This window comes from Patagioenas fasciata, chromosome Z (assembly GCF_037038585.1).
Source record: "Patagioenas fasciata isolate bPatFas1 chromosome Z, bPatFas1.hap1, whole genome shotgun sequence".
NCBI lineage: Eukaryota > Metazoa > Chordata > Aves > Columbiformes > Columbidae > Patagioenas > Patagioenas fasciata.
Genome location: NC_092560.1, coordinates 47,821,165 through 47,844,889, shown reverse-complemented (window position 1 = coordinate 47,844,889; position 23,725 = coordinate 47,821,165). Strand labels below are relative to the sequence as shown.

At 38.7% G+C, this 23,725-nt stretch overlaps 1 protein-coding gene across 2 annotated transcripts in view; it reads right to left on the bottom strand.

Moving 5' to 3' along the window:
• Positions 1–23,725, bottom strand: part of MAN2A1 (mannosidase alpha class 2A member 1) — a 114,569-nt gene that overhangs the window by 27,795 nt on the left and 63,049 nt on the right. For both annotated transcript variants that reach the window (XM_065860343.2, XM_071802680.1), the window contains 4 exons: positions 12,208–12,373; positions 10,360–10,590; positions 10,125–10,247; positions 303–417 (listed from right to left, as the gene is read on the bottom strand). In XM_065860343.2, the coding sequence (XP_065716415.1) occupies positions 303–417; positions 10,125–10,247; positions 10,360–10,590; positions 12,208–12,373 (635 nt within the window). The remainder of the gene's footprint in view (positions 1–302; positions 418–10,124; positions 10,248–10,359; positions 10,591–12,207; positions 12,374–23,725) is intronic.

Below are 23,725 nucleotides of genomic sequence, written 5' to 3'. Positions count from 1 at the left end.
GCTACCTACAGCATTCAGATGATCAAGTAAAGTTAAGGATCCCCTTGTAGGTAATTTATACTATAACATTTCCTAATAATGAGAGGTACCTCCAGTAAATCTGTTGAGCTTAATCATGTCAGCTTAATGACCAGTATGATGTTCAGAAAGGGATCACGGTGCACTGGACCCGGTAAATACTTTAGTCTGACAAATTCTGTACTAGTTCAGAAGTTCACTCAGACATTAAAAATGCAGGTAGGATCCAAGACTGTACTGATGAAAAATAACTGCTGAGAGAGACAGAATTCCACAACTCTTACCCTGGACTTTATACAGTCTCACAGTATGTGTCACATGTTGGAAAAAACATACAACTTCTGAGAAAAGTCTTCCATGAGCAACTCTTATGGCAGGTGGATCTGTAAAAATATAAGGCTACAAAAAGAAAATACGAGGTTAGAATAATTATTTTAAATGTTTTGCATAAAAGAGTGTAAATAAATCAAAGTACTTAATAAATATTAAATAGTACCTTAAGTTTTTAAACTGTTCTCTAAGTCTAGTCTGAAAACTGGTAACTAAAAAATTACTCCTAATCTGAAATTCAGAAACTTTTCTTCAGAGCCTCACTTTTCCTTTAGCTAAAACTAAGATAACCTTCACTGCATATCTCACAGGTATTTTATGAGGATTAATGGATACAAGGTCTACAGTTAAACACAGTAACGTATTAATACTGCAAACATCTGGATGGAGCTTTTCTGCTATCAAAGTTATGCTTGCTAACCACTAATCAGATACTGTAGTTCCATAATCTGTGGCAAATGGTTTGACTGTTTGGTTTGCTCACAGTTTGCTGTATCAGTGGTACACACTGCATGGGGAAAGCTGCCTCTTCACTGTCTTGTGGATCAGTTTGAAAGAGCTTTTTCTTCATCAAAAGCAGCTACAGCTGCCCCCTGCAATGCAAGCTAGAGCTGGGAACCATTAAGAAACCTCCAGAGAGACACTGGCTTCTTATTAATGTCTCTCAAAGACTGCCAGAAGTTTCACCTATCCACATGCAAACCAAAGAGATGAAGAAAATTATTTGTCCACGTAGTCACAGTATTTTGAGTCTTGGCTAAGCAAATGATGACTTTTTTCTAAAACAGTTGATCCCAAACTGAACTGTGTACACTATATAGAAATACATGGATGGCTACAAAGGTAAAAATGGGTTAGATATTAAGTGTGTTGAAAGTCAAAAATGAAATTACAACACCTCCAACTACTACTACAAAGTAACTGCAATAATAAAGACTTAACTCAAAAAAACAAACAAAATACTAGAAAGACACATTATTCAGAGGTATCTAAGCAGAAAGCTCTTAGAGTGTGGCTGTCCTCCTCCTGTATGTACCAATGTTGTAACAAGGACAGAACATTCTCTTTCTTCTCAAGCAACGAAACCAAAGACCAAACACATATTGAGGAAGAGACGAAATCAAGATTACTTACACAGAGGCAATGCATGTCAGACAACAAGTACCAGTACATATAATCTGTTCATCTTTGAGCATATAACTATATATACATTGACAGAGAATATTTCAAGAAGTATTGTATAAAAGAATAAACTGCAACTTCTGAAGACTAAAAGCTTGCCTTTCTATTTACATATTTATTCTTAAAACTTCAGACAGAACATCATTTAATAAAAGCTTGGCCAGAGCTCCAAGAGGCTACTCTGCAGCTATCAACTATGGGAGTACTTTGCACACGAGTTTGGTACAGGAATCATAGTTGCTTACACTTCAGTAAGACGGGTTGTTTTAGGAAAAGAGGGTTTTTTTCCACAGATCATCACAGCAACATTTTATCCTGTTAATCGGTATAAAACCCAAGTGAGTAAAGAGTCTTTCTGACTTCTTAACAATTGACATTAAATAATGATGGCATACTTCCAAGGGGTCTCATCTTATCAAGACAGACAAGAGTTACTACGCAAAACCTATTTCCTAGCTGACAAATACAGGAGCAGCATAGTATTAGGAGGGCACAGAAGCCAAAGGAAATAACCATCTGGGATAAAGGAAACTTGAAGACCACATCTTAGGTTAGAATTTGAGCTGGTTTTTGGTTCTCTTATCTCCACGAAAAACTGCCAAGATCAGTAAATGCAGACTGAATCTCCCCCTTTCTTCTGGCAACAGACGTTGCTATCTATCTGCTTATCTATCACACACAGCTAGAGAAGACAAACTCATTTAACCTGGTGACTACATGCTCCTAGAAGTATGTTTAGATTACCATCCCACAGACAAACTGGATTACTGACAGGAAGGTGGAATAATCAAACCCTTCAAAATCCTACCTGCAGGGCAACATGAAGAGCTTCAAGTTAGCAATGAAGGACTGAAACAGCAGCTAAAGGAACTCTCACAAAATTAATTGAGAAACCTGGGGTCCTCAGGCCAAGCAAATACCCTCACTAATTACTACTTAGGAGAATACTACTCACAAAAACATCAGCCTATCAAATACATTCTGTTAGCAAAGTAATATGCATCTTATGGGCTTATTTCTGTTGTTTGTAAGAACATTTCTCAGTAAGGCTCTCACTGGAGCTATCCGGGATCAAACCAGCAAAATGGAGAGATGCTGGATGGGTGACAATGGAACGCAAAAGGTTGTACTCTTATTAAAATAATTAAAAATTACTTGAAGTAATTTTTTTAAATAGTAAAAAAAAAATACTTGGAAGGAACACTGTTCCATCAAGCTTCTTAGTATGAAACATTATTGTGACATTGACAAGTACCAAAATATGTTGTTCCTACACAAGTAGAAAACTGAAATAAGATGCATTTAACAGCTCTCAGATTATGTGATATTGCCACAAACACCAAGTTTACACACTCGGTCTCCAAGCTCCATATGTAGCCAGATCAGCTCCCAGTTGAAGATAAAGGCAATCATAATTACCGTTCTGAACTATATGGAAAGAAAAGGTGATAGGAAAGAAAAGGAACTGCCATTTTGCAAATATTGTCTGAAATTAATTATTATTTTTTTTTTAAAAAAGAGAGAAATGTACCAAAATCAGTTTGCAAGCCTTTAGTTCAGACACACTGCAGGGAAAAGGTACACATGAGTAAAGAGAGTCATAAAGGCACATGCTCTCGTGGCTTTAGGGGTTAGACAAGTTCTGACACCAAGAGCAGAGGAATGATGTATACTCAAGTTCTCAAGGACGTCTGTTGCTTCCCAATTGTTGGGCAAATGAGAAAAAAGGAAGAAAAATGTACTGAGAGAACAGGGAAGCCTCTTAATCCATATTTAGTAACTAGAAAAACAAAAATCTTAGGAAGTGATTTCTTGATAGTCATCAGGAGACATAAAAAGTTCAGAACCTATAAGCAGACAACTGACCAGGTTTGCCATGCTGAAAACATTTCACTGAATCAGGCTTTTAAGCACCAAAACATCTTCATGTGTTGAACGTGAAATTATTACAGTATCACTGTAAAGATCCTTGGAGAGATGCACAGAGCCCTGTGAAACAATCATGGTCCTGGATTTGAAATACAAAGATACTTTGATGTGGAAGTCTGACCAAAATGCAGAAACGGGCCTCCTAAGAGAGAAACCACTTTCATTTCTAAGTGGAAGGAAAAAATGATAGAGCTATTTGCAAAATTTACTGGACAAAGCCCTGGTCTAAATTCAGTATTTACTCTGAGAGGGAGATTGGATTAAATGACCTTCCAGAGTGAAGGACTCTATGATTACTCAGACACTAAACTAGGAATAAAAATATCTGGGTCTAATACCCAGTGGTACTCCCAAGACTACACATCTAAACAGTTAAAATGAATGTGACTACTGTAAAATCTGTTCCACTCAGCTCCACTGGAATGAGTTCTGTTGTAGAAGATTAAGTAGCCTGCTGCTGTAGGTTTTGTTTAGCCTGGAAAGCAGTATTTTCAGAAACAGGATAACAGAACTATGGGTCAAAGGGTCCAGAAAGTGTTTTTCAGTACTCTTATTCAAGAGAAATACAACAACCTTGCCTTGAAGGACAGAGTGGCGAGAGAAGTGAGCTAGAAATTTTAAGAGAGAATACTTGGAGCAAAATAATATCCCATAGCTCCCTATGATATCTTAAAATACTTGGCATCAAATGGGGTGCCTAAGTGCCAGGGGGCGGAGACAACTGGAGAGATGCCTTCACTTAAAGGTTTACTGCCCTGCATAGAAGCTGGCATGGCATATTGCAGCCTGAAGGCATGAAGCATGGGCAGCAAGCCTTTCCCCCTGTAGTCAAGTGAAGCAATATAAACTATCTTAGCATGGCCTAGAAATTTCTGACAGTGCAGTGCACTATTGGTGTGGAAATCAAATCAACTATGCCTAGAGGAAAGCTTTCCAACACTGACTGAATCGCTCTTGATATGCCTGAGATTTTAAAAAAAGAACACAAGACAAAGCCTACAGGAAAAGTTGCCTCTCAATAGCTGACTACCCTTCATTTGGAAAGGTTTGAGGTTATACTGAGTTGGGGGTGGTGGGGAATAAAAATCAAATACTATGAGCTCTGGAGCACTGAGTTTTAAGAATTACTTGGTAGAAGATGGTTGTCACTTTAATACTTTTGTCTCCAAAACCAACCCCCCCAATATGGGGGCAGATTTTTAAATGACAGTCATGACGTCTGAGGAAAATACATAGCACCAAGGAAAGAACAGAGACTTCAAGGGCAGCTGATTCTTGAGTATTTTGAGTACCTGCCAGGTAGCGGTGCTTGCGTACTTGTCTTTTCTTGTTATCAGACATGCAAAAACAGGACAGGCATTAAAAATAAGGCTGCTATGCTTGAATGAAGGTCCTCTACCCTTTTGACAGGCCAGATCTGAAGACAGATCCAGCAGGATACTCTAAATGGATAGTCTCTCTCCTTTTGGGCAGTGGAACACCCCAAACTCATTTATAAAAATGCAGAAAGATACCATTATATTTTGCTTAGTTTTGAAAGCCAGGTATTTAGAAAACTCAGATACGTGTTATTCTGTGAGAAGTACAAGCAAGAGGTAACCCTGACATATTAAAAAAGGACCTGTCATAAAAATAGTTTTTTGAAGCTAGTAGCAGCCTCTGCAGCTATGCAGAGATCATCATCAGTAAAGGAAGTCCAACCATGGAGATAAAGTGTGAAGAGGAAAAAAAGGAGAAAAGTCCTAGCACTAGGGATCCTGTCGGACAAAAAAAATATGCAGTATATTTTCTTGTATATTCTGTTAGTACGTAAGTACATACAGCAACTCATACACACGTGCATAGACACAGCTGCCTGAGGGAGAACTGCAGCTTCCCAGTCTGGTCTATCAAAGAAATCCACTTTGATTCTGAAAAATTTATTTGTAAAACAAGAAAATGAACCACTCACATTGATCCCCCAAACACTTCAGCATCTGACTCCTTGGGAGTCCTTTTCTATTCCTTATTGATACTGAGCAGGCTTGTAAGTAGATCATCACATACTAGCTCATCTTGAATACAGAGAAGAAAATACAGACATCTAACCATTTCAAAGTTTATTGAATACTGATTTGCCCCGTTCCCAGATCTAACAAGTTTACAGAGTTGGTCATCCTTCACAAAATCACCAGAGATACAAACATGTTTTGCCTGCATAGGCAGGATGCTTTTGTTTACATTTGTTGTGAGGTCCACGGAAGTCCCTTCCTTCCAAACCTTGATAACATTGTCAATAAGTTAAGCAGCACAGACATTTTAAAAAATTAAGATACTGCCTGTCTTTTTTGCTGGTACCTTGCTTTTGTTCTGTTTTGCAGAAAATACAAAGACATGATAGGAGCACTGCCTCATCTCCAGAGCTGCTGCATGGAGCATCTGCTCTGTGTTGTTGTTCTGGACTTCACACTGGTGTCCTGACTCAAGGCTGCCACTGAGCTACTTTGAGACTTCAGAGACAGCAGGGACAGAATCATTAAGAATGACTGAACCCTGTTGAATGTAAATCACGCAAATAATTACGAGACTAAATATACTAAAAGGTTTAAAACTGCCAGCTCACAGATATGAAAATACGTGCTTCTAGGACAGAATACTAAAAGGAAAGGAAACTGTTCTGTCTACTTTCAGACTGATCCACACATATAACAACAACAAAAACCAGAATGATTACTCTTGCCTATTTCCTGAACTGGTAAACATCAAACTCTAAGCTTGCTTTATGGAAGCAACTTAAGTTTTCCCAGGAGAAACTGAGCAGAAGAAATATTCTGCAAACTAACTAGCTTCTTAAAAGTGTTCATTATTTCACCATTTCCTTTCTGAAATGCCACTTTTCCAGTTTCCAAAGTTGTACAGTAGATTCTGCATGATAATTAAGTCAGTGTAAGAACACTGTCCTTTCACAATTTACAATTTCAAAACTAATAGGAGTATGCTGTTGCCCTCCAATAATTATGTAGCTAAAAATACCGATAACCCTAGACAAGTATAATAAATCAGAATAGTTGCTTGCTACTCTGTCATTATATTCATCACTTGGGACTCAGTATCTTAATTACTATATTAAACTACATATGCTAATATCAGCTAAAAAGTACTACACTCTGAACTGGAAGCCGCTCATTCACAATAAAGAAATCTGAAGAATCAGAAAACTGAAGAAATGTAGAAATGAATCAGTATGTCCTATACAATCACCACAGGAAGTGAAAGTGAACTTATTTTACTGATAGCAAATGTTCACATCTCACTGGATTTCTTGCAAAGCCTATCTTAAATATTGTGTACATTTTTAAACTTTCAAAGTAAAGCTGTGTTTTTACCCAAATCTAGGGTTATGAAGTATGAAGTCCTGCCAATCATTTCAATAACAGATGTCATTATTTTTAGCCACATAGCCATATTTCAGGGTTGGGGAATACTAGCTCTTCCTATCTGTCTTTGCAGAATGCTCCAAGAATGCTCCAAGACTGGTGCTACAGGCAGGGCTTTGGATTTTTTGATAATGGCTGGTTTTATAAGACTCCAGTCCAGACAGTGTTACACAGGAAAGGTTTATCTCGCAGGGGCAAAAGGATGCTGGGGCAGGAATTAGCTGGACTCATTTGGAGAGCTTTAAACTAGGCTCGAAGGGGGATGGGGTTGTAGCTGGGCTTATCCCAGTGGGGCAGCATTCTAAAACTGATGAGGACCAGGTGGCCTCCTATGCCCCTAGGGAGAAACTGGTGTGCTCTGCTCGCTCCCTGAAATGCCTGTACACCAATGCACGCAGCATGAGGAATAAGCAGGAGGAGTCAGAATCCTGTGTTCAGTCGGGAGATTATGATCTGGTGGCAACTACAGAAACATGGTAGGACAGCTCACATGACTGGAATGTGGTCATGGATGGCTACGCCCTTTTCAGGAAAGACAGGCCAGCCAGGCATGGTGGTGAAGTTTCTCTCTATGTGAGAGAGCAACTACAATGTACTAAATTCTGCCCATGAGCAGATGAGGAGCGAGCTGAGAGTGTATGGGTCAGAATTAAGGGGCAGGCTGGCAGGGGTGATACTGTTGTAGGTGTCTGTTATAGGCCACCACATCAGGCTGAGGAAGTTGATGAAGCCTTCTATGGGCAGCTGAGGGTGGCCTCCCAGTCACAGGCCCTGGTTGTTGTGGGTGATTTTAACTTCCCTGATGTTTGCTGGAAGGACCATTCAGCCAGCCAGCCACAGTCCAGGAGGTTCCTCCAGTGCACTGATGATAACTTCCTCATGCAGATGGTGGAGGAGCCGACTAGGAGAGGTGCACTGCTGGATCTCATCCTCACTAACTAGGAGGGTCTGGTCGAAGCAGTAAAGGTTGAGGGCTGCCTGGGTTGCAGTGACCACGAGATGGTGGAGTTCAGGATCTTGTGTGGCAGGAACAGAATAGCAAGTAGAATTGCAACCCTAGACTTCAGCAGAGCTAACTTCGGCCTTTTCAAGCAATTGCTGGGGGAAATCCCATGGGCAAGACTGCTTGAAGGAAAAGGGGCCCAAGAGAGCTGGATTGCATTCAGAGATTGCTTCTTCCATGCTCAGGATGAGAGCATCCCCACACGTAGGAAGTCGAGGAAGGGAGCCAGAAGGCCTGCGTGGTTGAATAGGGATCTGTTGGGTATGCTCAAGCAGAAGAGGAGAGTTTACAGGTCATGGAAGCAGGGGCTGGCCACTTGGGAGGAATATAAGGCTCCTGTTAGAGAATGTAGGAAGGCAACTACGATAGCCAAGGCCTCCTTAGAATTACAGCTGGCGAGAGGGGTCAAGGACAGCAAGAACAACTTTTTCAAACACATAGCAGATAAAACTAATACCAGAGGCAATGTAGGCCCACTGATGAATGAGGTGGGTGCCCTGGTGGCAGAAGACACAGAGAAGGTAGAATTGCTGAATGCCTTCTTTGTCTCTGTCTACTCTGCTGGAGGCTGTCCTGGGGAACCCTGTACCCCTGAGACCCCGGATGAAGCCAGGTCAATGGAGGAGTTTCCTTTAGTCGATGAGGACTGGGTGAGGGAGCAATTAAATAGTCTGGACATCCATAAATCCATGGGTCCAGATGAGATGCACCCGTGGGTGCTGAGGGAGCTGGCTGAAGTCATTGCTGGACCGCTCTCCATCATCTTTGCCAACTCTTGGGAAACGGGAGAGGTGCCTGAGGACTGGAGGAAAGCAAATGTCCCTCCAGACTCCAAAAAGGGCAAGAAGGAGGGCCAGGGTAATTATAGACCGGTCAGCCTCACCTCTGTCCCTGGGAAAGTGATGGAACAGCTTGTCCTTGGTGCCATCTCAAGGCATATCAAGGATAAGAGGGTCATTAGGGGCAGTCAGCATGGCTTTACCAAGGGTAAGTCATGCTTGATCAACCCCATAGCCTTTTATGAGAATGTAACAAGGTAGATGGATGATGGCAGAGTGGTGGATGTGGTCTACCTTGACTTCAGCAAAGCCTTTGACACAGTCTCCCACAGCATCCTCACAGCTAAGTTGAGGAGGTGTGGTTTGGACAATAGAGTAGTGAGGTGGGTTGCAAACTGGCTTAAAGAGAGAAGCCAGAGAGTGGTAGTCAATGGTGCGGAGTCTAGTTGGAGGCCAGTATCTAGTGGAGTGCCTCAGGGGTCAGTACTGGGGCCAGTATCATTCAATATATTCATTAACGATTTGGACGAGGGAATTGAGTGTACTATCAGCAAGTTTGCTGATGACACTAAGCTGGGAGGAGTGGCTGACACGCCAGAAAGCTGTGCTGGCATCCAGTGGGACCTGGACAGGCTGGAGAGTTGGGTAGGGAATAACCTGATGAAATTTAACAAGGGAAAGCGTAGAGTCCTGCATCTGGGCAGGAACAACCCCAGGTTCCAGAATAGGTTGGGAAATGACATATTAGAGAGCAGTGTAGGGGAAAGGGATCTGGGGGTCCTGGTGGACAACAGGATGACCATGAGCCAGCACTGTGCCCTGTGGCATCCTCGGGTGTATTACAAGGGTGGTGGTTAGTAGGTCCAGAGAGGTTCTCCTGCCCCTCTACTCTGCCCTGGTGACACCCCATCTGGAATATTGTGTGCAGTTCTGGGGCCCTCAGTTCAAGAAGGACAGGGAACTGCTGGAGAGAGCCCAGCACAGGGCAACAAAGATGATGAAGGGAGTGGAGCACCTCCCTTATGAAGAAAGGCTGAGGGAGCTGGGTCTCTTTAGTTTGGAGAAGAGGAGACTGAGGGGTGACCTCATTAATGTTTATAAATATATAAAGGGTGAGTGCCATGAGGATGGAGCCAGGCTCTTCTCGGTGGCAATGATAGGACAAGGGGTAATGGGAGCAAGCTGGAACACAAAAGGTTCCACTTAAATTTGAGAAAAAACTTCTTCTCAGTTAGGGTGACAGAGCACTGGAACAGGCTGCCCAGGGAGGCTGTGGAGTCTCCTTCCCCGGAGAGATTCAAAACCCACCTGGACGTGTTCCTGTGCGACCTCACCTAGGCGTTCCTGCTCCAGCAGGGGGATTGGACTAGATGACCTTTTGAGGTCCCTGCCAATCCCAAACATACTGGGATACTGTGGTAATGCTTCACTTCAAGATTATAATTTCCCTGCAAATGCAAGACTTACCTTGGCATCTCCATCAGGTAAGAAGAGATAAGCTCCACTTTTATCCCGGTTACTTGTAGTTCCATACCAAGCAAACTCCACCTTCATTTGATGACTTTTACCATCTTCTTTGGTATTTATTTTCTAAGGACAGAGGATCAGGTTTGAAATAGTTGACACATTTGGGTTTCCACAAATAAGAACAGAAGTTCTTGAAAAAGTAAAATATAGTGTTCTGAAATACAATGCAACACACCTCCAGTAATCCAGACATTCCAGAAAACCACAGTTTCATGTAGGAATTTTCTAATATTATATTATCCATAGAATTCTGCATTTCTTTTATCTTGAATAGTCTGTCTGGCTTCTCCTGCCTACTATTCCTCATGTATATATTATAGTCTGCTAAAACTGCTTCTGAATTCTCAACCTCCAAAAGCTGGTAAACTGCAAGTCCCAGAGGTGGTAGATGCGCCACGAAAGAGACCTGTTGGGAGCAAAGAAGAAGCCATTATTAAAAATATCAAAGTATCAACTTTTTATACTAAATTTATGCTCATAGTAACTCCTTTTACTTCATAGTAGCTCAAGTTGTGTTATGTTTTCATAGAAACTATGTGGACAACACAAAGATGTTTCAGCTATCACCGAGCACTGCTTATGCAGCATCAGAGCCTTCTCTGCTTCTCATGCTGCAGCACCAGCAAGGAGGATGGGGGTGCACAAGAAGTTGACAAAGTAGCAACTAAGAAGCACTTTATCAATTAGATAAATCATGTTTTTTAGGGCATCCCCTTCACTGCCCTCCATTACTTCCAGAATAAATGCACCTAGTACATTAAATCCTTGACAACAGCCAACAGATTTATTCCACCTGGCATAAGCCAGTAAAATACATTTTAATAGGACTTGATTTTGCTCTGCCTCCTGGGAGGGGACACAGCTGGGACAGCCAACCCCAAGTGACCAAAGAGATACTGCAGACCATATGGCATTGTGCTCAGCAACAAAAGCTGCAAGAAGGAGGAAGATGGGACATAGGCAGTGATGGTGTTTGTCTTCCCAAGTAACAGTTACATGTGATGGAGTGCCGCTGCCCTGGAGATGGCTGAACACCTGTGGGCCAATGGGAAGTGGTGAATGAATCCCTTGTTCTGCTTTGCTTGCATGCACTGCTTTTCCTTTACCTATTAAACTGTCTTTATTTCAATCACTGAATTTTCTCACTGTTACCCTTCCAGTTCTCTCCCCCATCTCACTGGGGGAAGTGAGCAACTGGCTGTGCAGGGCTGAGCTGCTTACTAGGGTTAATCCACAACTGAAGGACAACTGAAGACACTTACTGAATTATCTTCACAGGAACATTATCATGAAATAAGTTCAACTTAGCTGCCAAGTCAAAAGCAATCAGACTAAGAATTTCAGCCTGAAAGTGACACAGTACTATTACAATAATACACTAATATTATATCATCAAGAATTTAACAAAATACTGTTTCTGATGTGTGATCATTGAGGACAATGTTCTATAATGACGTATGATTCAAAAATTCGCAGAAACTTTGTTTAAAACCAAAAACAAGATGTGGACTCGAAGTCATCTGTCTAGCCTGAGTAGAAGAGTAATAGAGATTACTACCTAGCGTCAATATCTGGAAGACACACAGAAAGAGAAAAAAAACAAAATAAAAAGAAAAAAAAAATCAGAATCTAACTACTTAAGCCATTACACTTCAAAATCTTCCAGCTTGAAGTGCATGAGCGCATACAGACTGTGACTGTGTGTATAGACTATCACTTGAAGGACAAAACTGTTTTAGAAAGGTAGGGGAAAAGACACATATCCAGTATTTTGTGTTCATGCAGCTGAAACTGAACTTTTAAATGTAATACACCATATCAAAAAAGTTTAATAACTTATCAATTTAACAAACATTAATGCTAAATATACAAGGTGTTTTTTCCTTAAAATGACTGAATTAATGGCATTACCTGCAGAAGACAGAATTGCCAATATTTGAAGTACACTTTCTGTTTTCTTTTAACTGTGAAGCTGTATCTGTCAAAAAAAGACCTCAAAGCTTTTTACTTAAGAGTAGCATACCTGATATGCTTCATGTGATACTGTAGTTGCTCCATCCCAAATAGCACTGATCTGGACAACAACAGCTCTTCCCAAAGGACATAATAATTTAACTCTGGGTGAATTCACATTGACTGAAACAACTGAAAATCGCTCTTGTTCCGTAGGATTATAAATCAAAAGATACCTGCAAAAACATATTTGCCAAATTAGCTTTTGGCAAGCAAGATTCCTCCTTCAGGTTTAATATTATTGCACATAAATTTTACAAACGAAGCATTAAAACAATGTTAGAACAATACTACATACCACAACAAATAAATATGCAAAACATAACTGGGAAACAACGGATATTTAACATCAATTGTTGGCAGATCTTCTTTTCTTAATGCTATTATTTTCCAAGCTATTTTGAAAATACGTTACAATAAAAATATATCAGTTTGCCATCTTAGCTCCTGAAGTACTGTTATTAACAGTTGCAAGCAGAGTCAAGACATCTAAAGGCATTTAAAATATATCTTTCAGGCCAAACTATTATATTCTTATGCACAGTTGCTCTTCCTTTAACATAATTTAGAAACAATGAAGTAATGAACAAAACCTGCTATGCATATATTTATCAGATACTCTTTAAAGCAACTAGTTTCTCTCTGCTATAAGGGAAAGTTCAAAATTTTTTAAATTATAATTTACAAAAATTCCCTATGGTAACTGCCTGCATATACATAGACATCTTTTTATAGTGTACATATGGAATAGTTTTAACCTTATCTCTGTTCTTCCATTTGAACACAGATTGTGTTACTAACTGAAAAAAATTAACCCTGAAACTGAACAAAGTAACTTTATTAACCTATAGATACACATATATTTTTTTTTACAGGTTCGTATATTGTAAGGTATAGAAAAATAGAATCACACTAGAACATTTGTGCCTTATGTATCTGTAAGACTATCATCGTACTTCTTGTCTTTTCAATGCCAAGCTCAAAGCATTCACTATTTACAACTGCTCCCTGAAGTTTTCCTCTGTTCATTTCGTCCTTAAAAAAAAATTGCCTTTAACAATGAAGAGTGTTCTTGCCAAAATTCCTAATAACTTCTCAGACACACAGCAAAACCAATATTCTATCTGCAACCTCCTTGACCCTTCCCACAGTAAAACATAGTTTACTTCTTCACGAAATATCCTTCACCAGTTTTTATGACATCCACTTCTTACTTATGAAATCACTCCTTCAGCTTTTCTTCTAAGCAGATTATCCTCATTCTCTGCTGTTTTCTATGAAGATTCCTGAGGGTTTTGTCAGTGGTTTTCTTTCTTTTCCTTTCACATCTTAGCCTTCAAATTCAATCACCACCTTCTCAGATGAAATCACTTCATCTAGAATTGTCTCCTTTCACCCAAACTAGAAATCTCATTCTGTCACTGGGGTCTTTAACTTACACATCACCTGTAGCTTGAACCTCTTTCAATAATCTCACATTCTGACTGTAAGTCTTCCAGGTTCCTTACCCATACATTTAGATGCTCTGTTCTCCATTATTCACTAGCCTGGCACTTCTGCTAACACGTTACTGACATAGCTAACACATAGCTAAACCCTTTACACTCTCCTCTTTTCCAACATCAGCTCTAAACAGACTGATGGTAGTAGCCCTCTTCCACACACATGCCAGAGGAGAGAGAGGTCGCCCTGACACCATAAAGTCTGGCTGGCAGCAGACAGAAGTGTTGAGATGATACTTTGGAAATAATGAAACAGCAAAATTTCACAGCTGAGAGGCAGCAATAAACTGCTTAGAGTTATTAAGGAAGTACAAATTTAACTCCTCCTTATTCTGAGGGAGAAGACTTTACACAATGTCAGTATAAAATCAGAGAGACTAAGTTAATCCACCACTAAACTACCAGAGCAACACAGACAAAACACAAAAATTATTCCTCCTTCTCCACACTACTGAAAAATCTCACCTACTCCCTTTCCATCCCATATTTTGATTCTTTTCTGCAACACTAGTTTAATTTTAACAAATGCAGCTTTGCTCTATGGATACTCAGAATCCTTGTGAATCCTAGCGAAGCTACCACTGTCCTCTCATCTGTCATTGGCTCCCTCTTTTTTCTGTATCAAACTTGGGCTGTTCAATTTCATAGCCCTTCACCGCTACCCTACTACCTCACAATCACTAGGAAAGGTCAACTCCAACTTCTCACTAGTTGAATAACGTAAAATCAGAGGCCATATTAGCTTTTCCTATCAGAATCTTTGCATTACCTGCCACAAAAAAAAAATAAAAGATCTTTCCATAAAAATTATTTTTCTTTCAACTCCCTAGACGAAAATTTCTGTGCTGAAGTCACAACTTTGGTGCAGAACTACTATTTTCCTTGCATATTTGTGCATCTAACTATGGTTAAATTGCCTTGTAGCTCAATAAAAAGCACTTCAGGATGCTCTTTTTGCCCTGTTTCATGTTCAAGACTCCTAGGTTACTAAACAACACAATCGTTAATCATATTTTTGGACAGCTTTCAGAGCCTTTAAGAACTTGAGGAAGACTTTGCAAGAACCTCCCCTGGACTTCAATAGATGATTTTACACCTCTGCTTAACTGAAGATGTCTTATTTTGGATAAGATTTTAATTAAAATGTTAATGTAATTTTTTGGCAACAATTGCAAGGTAAAACCAAACTAAACCAACACTGCTCTCTGTGTAGACTCCTTAAAAAGTAGGAAGAAAAAAAAAATGAAATACTTAAAAACTCCTCATATACTGTGAAAGAAGTGTAAGAACAGTGTCAGAAACAATACAGATCTAAGAGATGATCCAATACCAAAGCTCAGAACAAATCACCATTCTCATCAACAGAATACTACAAAAATCCTTTATTTTCTTCTGTAAAGTGGAATTCCTCAATTCTAACACCTCTAAATAAAATGTTAGCTTATGTATACCACTCATTTCTAGTAGTGCTACACATTCTCATTAAATTTCAATTTTCTGCCAAACAAATGACATATTAATGTAAAAATATTTCCAGAAACTTTGTTCGTTTCCTGTTCATATAAGCATGTTTCACAATCTTAATTAGCTGCATGACAAATTTACCCATGATGAAAGACCTCAGGAACTGCCATATTTTCATTATATTTCTGTAGACTATATATAAAAATATATTTTTTTACGTTCGGATAAAACAAAGCTCTTGTTGTACCAAGGTACATATGCTTTACACCTTGAATCAATGTATTATAAGTACATTATGTGTATGCTGAGTAAGAAGGCAGTCGAATGAAGCTAGTTTTTCAGCATTTGAAATACAGGAATTTTGCCTAGATGCTAGTATTTTGTTTTCAAATTTTATTTCAGCAGGACTCAGGCATTTATACTCAGTAAGATATAATCCTTGTGCACATACAAAAGCACTGATTAACGTAATTAGATCACATTACTTCTGAAGTATCTTTCAGCTCCCACCCTTAAATAACATCCCACTACCTATATTTATAATTCTACATGAAACAGAAGAGCCTAAGCTGTATTATTACAAAAGAAGTCCTCCACAAACATAGAGTACAACTGCTGTTGTTACATTGCACAGAGAAGCTACTTGACAACATTTAAAGGTTCTCTATTCCAGATTTTAAGGCAAAAACATGAATATTACTGTCTTTCAGAAGCAGCAAGCAATTAGCTTCCTTTCATTATTCAGATCACTGGTCTTTGGCAACACCATCAAGAAAACTACAAAACCTCGTATCTTTCGTCCAAATAAAGGATGAAGGGTTGTGCTGGTTTGACTGAAAACGGGTTAACTTTCTTCATACAGCTAGAAACGTTCCTTTTTTATAGCTAGCACAGTCATTATTTGGATATAGTTTGAGAACAAGAAGATGATAACCTGGGACACTGCCAGTGTTTTTAATTGCTCTGGTCTGAGAGCCAAAGACACTCTGAGTGCTCTGCCCACAGGCGTGAGGTATCGAGGAAGGGGGGCATGGATGAGGCAGAGCTTGACTGACATCCAGACTGATCAATGAGAGTATTCCATCCCATCAGTGTTCACGTTTTAGATATAAGGAGATCCGGGCCTTCCATATTTTTCCTCTCTTCTGCTCTCGCTATCTGGGGTGCAGCCATGAGAGTTTCAGTCGGGACATTTAGGTCGGCTTTTTGCCATTTTGCAGAGGCCTCTGGGTTTGGCTTCCTGGGACTGGCTGCTTGGTGCGGACAGAGTTCATGGGGAATTGCCTTGAGTATCTTTTATTTCTATTTTATATATATATACACATATATATATATATATATACTAGTAGTGTATTAGTATTTTGTTATTTTATTAAACTGCGTTTATCTCAATCCAAGTTTCTCCCTTCCCTTTTGATTCTCTCCCCTATTGGGGGGATGGGTGAGGGAGTGAGTGAGTAGCTATCGTGATTGTATTGGTAGCTCAGGTTAAACCACGACAGGGGTTTTAATGCCTACTTGTAGAGTTCAGATTAAAAATTTTACCCAAAATATTTTAGTTTAGGAACACCATTATGGCCAAGTGTCAGCCATCATTTCTTCCGCATATTCAAGATATTACGGAATTCTGAAACTATTTTAATATAAACAGTATTGAAACAAAAGGAAATCATATAACTTTCTACAGATAAAACCGTGGCAAATTTACTCACAAAGAGACCACATATTCCACCTGTGCACTAGGAGCAGGAGTGAACACGTCTCAGCCTCTCAAAAAATGAGATACGGGTGCAGATTTGAGCTTTTAATCCTAAACTGGATGCATCTCTGATGTGCAAATATTTGTGGTTTTAGAAAAGCAGATCCTGCCACCTGCTTTTCAGTCAGTTTTGGAAAGATATACCTAGAATTTTTTTACTCCACACTTTTCTGGGTCTCTGAAACCCAGAACAAGTATACTTTATTCATACAAGCATAATCTTTTTGCCTATATAGCCTACCGTATGCCATTAATAAACCCTTCTATTAAACACATACATTCAAGTGTCAAAGAATATTTTGACTAGTCTTTTCTATAGTAAGGATTTAACTTACTGTGAAACATTTTCAGCCAAAGCTAAGAAAAGCCATTCCCCATTCTTATTTCAAGTAATTTCTTTATGGAGTTATCAAGAATGTATTTAAACAAGTGTACCTATATCCATAGACAAAATACGAATAAAGCAAATTCAGATCACTAACAGCTTAAATGTCTGTCTCCTAAAAGAACACTATTCCAAATTTTGTTTCTTAAAGTGAAAAGTTACAGTATTTCGCACCGCTGCTCACTTAGCTCCACTGATGTACATAAACATTTGGGCATACATATATGTATATACATACACACATGTACTGGTAACACCTACAACAAAATCATAATTTTCTTTTAAAGTTCATTCAATGTTGTCTTCACAAATCACGCATTCAACTAATGTGAGAAACCAGAACTCATTACTAGTAAATATTAGAGGATCATCTGTGACAAAGAATTATTCAGAAAAGCACCTCTTCAAGGCACTTGGACTCACCATAGTTTAGGACAACAGCTTTCACTGCTCAGTGGAACACACTTATTCAAGTTTGCTTTGAGAACCAGTTCCCTGAGGCACTTGATCTCAGACTGATCAGTTTTACTAGAAACTCTCTGATAAGCCTTTGCAGACAGATTAGAGTATTCCCCATTGTAGCTCATCAGAACCAGTTCTCTGGGCACATATGCACAAATTCAACACAAAGTTACATGAACAGCACCTATGGAGATGGATAGATTCTTTCCCTCTTCTCTTGCAGAGGCTAAGCCAAAAAACAGATAAGTGGTGAAAAAAAAAAAAAAAAAAAAACTGTTACAAGTACATCCAAAATTGAGAAAAGATACAAGCAACAAAACCAAATCATATACGATGTCAACAGTCTTCCACTGAAGAACAAAAAAGAATGTAAGCATGTAAGTTCTCCTGAAACGTCAAAGGTGGGGGGAGTGAAAGGGAGAGGAAAATAATGAATACACATTAAAATGCTTTAAGCCCTAAAGAAAAGAACTGAAGTAACTCTGCATATGTTAAAAATCACCAAAAGGACTGGTGGGTTAGAAACCAGAATTCAGCTAGAAAAGTGTTCTGAGATGTCAGCATTTGATGGACTTCGATGAATTAAGATTCTGGAATTCTACACAAAACTGAAATTCTCTAAGCAAAGTCATCTCACTGGGATGATACAACCACAAAAATTCCAGACATCAAATAGGGGACCAGGAGAGAATCAAAACCGTTCAGTATCACAAAATATACTTTGAAAGATGCAAGAAGAGTCAGTAGATAGTAACACTGTTTAATTAGTAAATACTGATGTGTATGAGGTGGAAACAAACTGGAGATTAGTATTTAAACTCCATAAAGCATTGTTTGACATGGCAGCCACTAAAAATACTATTAAAAAAATTGAATTACATTACTTCTGCTGTAAATTGGAGGCTTAAGGAAAAAAAAAGCCTGAGAAAGCAGGAATCATAAAAAATCGGAACCACGACCATCTACTTAAAACAGATATTTATCTGCACATTGCAAACACATACAACCTCCCATGAAGAAAAGAGTTACAACTTCCTTGCACTGAAGCCCAAGAAAACATGTAGAGACTTACTTTTCTTAACTTTTTAATACAAGAAAAAAACTAAAAAATAACTGGACTACAAAAATCACTTGTGTTATTTAAAAAGTTCTCTCATTGCTTCAGAGGGCCATAAGAAAAGACTTAGAGCAAAAACTAACCATAACAATTCCTTTTTCTTAAGAGGAAAATCTCTGCTGAATATGTACTCAAAACACTAGGTTAGGAAAAAAAAAGTTATATCAAGTTACTTAATTATGTTCAAAGCTCTTATGGTCTTTCACGTAAAAGTCAAGGCCTCCTTACTCTGATTAGTATGATTAAAGTGACATGTTAAATACAGGTACCCTCATCCAGTTTTTTCCATATCTGGTCAAGTCTGCATGCATTTCTGCTATGAATTACTAAAGATGGAAGGAGTCTACAAACTAATTGTTCTGAAAACAGATGCCATATAAATGCCATATATACAACCTGAATTGTCCCTTAATCAACTGAATTTCTTTATCCCCTCCTCTCCCTCCCCCAAAAAAGGAGATTCAGGACACCATTTGGAATCATCTGGTCATGCTGCTCTTCTAGAATAAGTAGACATTTCCTAATATCTCAAACCATGTCCTTAATATTCCTTTAAGAACAAGACTAATCATCAAAAGCCAACTGTGCAGGCTCGTAATCATGACACTCTCCTTGATGGCAGATACATGCTTTTTCTAGAACTCTTCTAGCAGATACTAAATTGAGCTTTAGAAATGAAACGTTTCACAGCATTTCCAGACACTTTTCAGTCCTGTTCAAAATTTATTTAGCAAGAAAGTTAGGTAACGAACAAAGTTTTGGAAAAAATCACTCCAAATCTCACACATTAATATCATATCACTAATCTAGTTCCTGAAAGCACTGAAGTCTGATTCATGCTTATTTTAAAGAAAATTGGATACTGCAGGTATTTTTAAAACTATCTTCATTTCCCCTTCTGCCCCATGAATATTTATTTTTTTAAATGTAAGAAGTTTTCCTGATATTATCCAAATTATACTTTTTTCTATTACACTATTCAAAACAGCGAACTCTAAACTTCTGTTTATCTTGAACTACTATCAATGATAATTGGTACACAACTTTATTTTAATAGTTGCAAACCCTACCAAAAAGTAAGGAAACAAATACAGAACATGGAAATTAAGAACATGGAAATCAAACTCTCAGTTAATTTTGAGTTAAAATGTCCATAAGCCCCTAAGCAACTATTTAATGTATTTTTTAAGAGATATGCATTACTTGTCCAATAATTCAAAAATAATTTTCTTAGTTCATATTCAGAAAGGAAGAAAACCGGTAATAACTAAGAGATGGAATAATTCTGCAGAGGTTGCCTTTTTTTTTTTCCAGATGGGAAAATATACTTTCATGTCAAACCATACCAACTAATTTAGATAAATATGATGTTAGGGATTTAAGATTTTTTTTTCTAAATATAACAGGATACATACATCTACTATATATGCTACATATATATGGGGCGAGGGAGAGGTAGCGGGAAAATCCAGAATTTCCCAATATCAGGAAATCAGCCTTGACTTTTGCATTCCTATAGAGGACTGATCTGTTGCTACTAATGTAAATAGTTATTACTCAACACTTCTCACCTCATCGGAAACCTACCTACCCACAGTAAAAAAAAAAAATTCAAAATAAAATAAATGTATTACTCTGCAAACCATTAATGTGTAAAACAGTTAAAATACCCAACGCTCAACACAGTTCTTTCATCAAAAGCAATATAGAAACACTTCTCCTTTTAGAGCAGATCTGCCAAGTGCCAAAATGACATTTGTCAGAGGAAAAACATTTATTCTAAACAGGAAATTCCTTTTGTCTATATGACAAACAGCATAAATTCCTGTGCTTGTGCATTAGGGACAGCAGTTATAAGCAGAGCTATTCTCTTATTACAGGAACTAGTTCTCATACAAACACCAGGTAACATTTCAGGTCACTGGAAGGTCTTACATGCCTTAAGCTAGTCCACTTTTTTCGTTTATTTCAGTTGTTCACATAAGAGACAGTATTTACAAAACAGATTAGCCCATACCTTTAGGCCATGCTGGGTACTCCGAAATACCCTTGTTTACTAGAACTCTCAACACTACATCCAGGTGAAAAAAAAGCAAATGTAGATATTAATTAAAAATAATACAACAGTGGACTAAAAGGTTGCTGTAGTTTGACCTCTTAACAAGAACAAGTATTCAACAGAACAACCTTGGACAAATGCTGCAATCACTATTCTTGAAAACATCAAAAACTGTTCATACTGTTCTGCAGCTCAGGCACCCATTTTGCTAATATAGAATTAAATTTAATTACTTTACACAAAACAGTATTTCTTCCAGTGATGTTCTACTTCTTTCCACTGCAAGTATGATTCACTTTGTAACAAACCTGTATGTATTTCTAGATTTATATTTCTCATTATCAGCCTTTTCAAAAGCTGAACAGATGATGTTCTTTCAACATCTCTTCGGTCTGAGTACTCCTGTTTCCCCGTTAAGCCTTCACAAAAATCTCATCTCCATCACTGAGTATAGCACACTATTTCAGCTGTATTTTACATAGTACATTTCCATTCAAATCATCCAAAAGCAAAATTGCCTCCGATACCATACAACTAACTATCAATCTGATCTTCTGTAATGCCTCGTCTTTTTCTGCTTCACTAGTGCCTATCTGGTTGGTCCCTACATTACTTTTCCATGTGGTGTGTAATACTTCAACTTGCCTACTTGACTTCTTTATTTGACAATGAAATATTTGCTCCAGTTAACTAAGATGGGTTTAAATGCTAATCCTATATAGTTTGTTCCCACTACGACTTCAAATTTATTTACATTCTAATAGCATGATTGATAAAAATAGAAAATAATTTGTGATTTTATAATCTAAATAATTTCCTGCTTGTTTTTTTTTTTTGCCTCACTTGAATGAAAAACTCCACCCTGCTCAGATGAATACCCAAATGTACAACTTGAATAATATATGATATCCAACAATTACCAATGAATATTTAAGTAACAGCTAGGCAACTAGCAAGTTTGTCTGTTAACAGAGTGAAGGTAGCACTGGCAAAAATTATTTACAACAAACTGACTACAAATTAAATTATAGTGTGGAATTAAAACATGACACCAAATCTGCTTTTTTGGTTTTCAGTTTTTGAAAAAGGGGATCAGATTTACTTCAACATTCTTGTTTCAGGTAGTGGCTTGCTTGTTGTGTTTGTGGTTTTTAGTTTGTTTGGGTTTGTGTTCTGGTTTTGTTTTGTTTTGTTTTTTTTAATTTTTGTCTGCCTATTTTAAGAGTGAATTTTCAGAAAATGCTACACCAAGTTAAGCTCAAAACACCAAATGAAACTACAGGGAAAGTATGCTTTAAAATGCATCAACACAATTATACTGGGTGTTTCAAAAAGATGGACCCAATCTGAAATCACTGTAGCTTTGAAATTGGGTTAATCTTTTTGAAACACCCTGTATTACCACGTTCAGTTTCAATAATTGCTACAGCTTCAATGTATACCACCTCTGAGATACAGGAGAGATGCTGAAATCATTAGTGTTTATAACTGTACAACTCTAAACATTCAATTAACTAGAAAAGTATTTTGTGACGAAAACCTTACGATCCGAGAGCTGTAGTCTCAGATATACTGATATCTGCCCCTGTACTCGGCACTGGTGAGGCCACAACTTGAATACCGTGTTCAGTTTTGGGCCCCTCCCAACAAGAAAGATATTGAGGTGCTGGAGAGAGTTCAGAGAAGAGCAATGAAGCTGGTGAGGGGTCTGGACCACGAGCCTGATGTGAAGCAGCTGAGGGAACTGGGGCTGTTTGGCCTGGAAAAAAGGAGGCTCAAGGGAGACCTTATCTCTCTCTACAACTACCTGAAAGGAGGTTGTAGCATGGAGGTTGTTGGTCTCTTCTCCCAAGTAGCAAGTGATAGGATGAGAGCAAATGGCCACAAGTTGTGCCAGAGGAGGTTCAGATTAGGTATTAGGAAAAACTTCTTCATGAAAAGGGTTGTCAGGCATTAGAAGAGGTTGCCCAGGGAAATGGTTGAGTCACTATCACTGGAGGTGTTTAAAAGCTGCATAAAAGACATTCTTAAGGACATGGTTTAGAAGTGGGCTTAGAATCACAGCATGTCCTGAGTTGGAAGGGATCCATAAAGATCACCATGTCCAACTCCTCTCCCTGCATATGACAACCCCACAGTTCACACCATGTGTCTGAGGGTGTTGTCCAGTCTCTTCTTCAACACTGTCAGGCTTGGGGCTGTGACATCTCCCTGGGGAGCCTGTTCCATGCTCCACCACCCTCTGGGGGAAAAACCTTTTCCTAATGTCCAACCTAAACCTCCCCTGGCACATCTCCCTGCCATTCCCTTGGGCTCTGTCATTGGTCACCAGAGAGAAGAGACCAGTGCCTGTCCCCCCTCCTCCCCTTTTCAGGAAGCTGTAGGCTGGCAACGAGGTCTCTTGTCAGCCTGTTCCAGGCTGAATAAACCAAGTGACTTTAGCTGCTTGGCAGTGTTAGGTTAATGGCTGGACTCGATGACCTTAAAGATCTTTTCCAAACAAAACAGTTCTATGATTATACACTGTCAGCTCTAAACATGAAATCTGAAACTGGGTGTTTCAATAAAAATTCAAGTTAAGCAAACAGTTCTCCTCTATATAGTCAGACAAAATCAAGTTCTCCTGAAAAGGAGATTCCAATACCTTCCCAAGGGGCTTTTCATTGACCGGACAAAATCTAAGTAGATTTTTCTGCTTATTTAACTGGATAAGATAAAAAATGCTAATATGGTCCTCTGCATCATACCCAGCTGATCTTCTTGCAAATTTAAGAATCCTA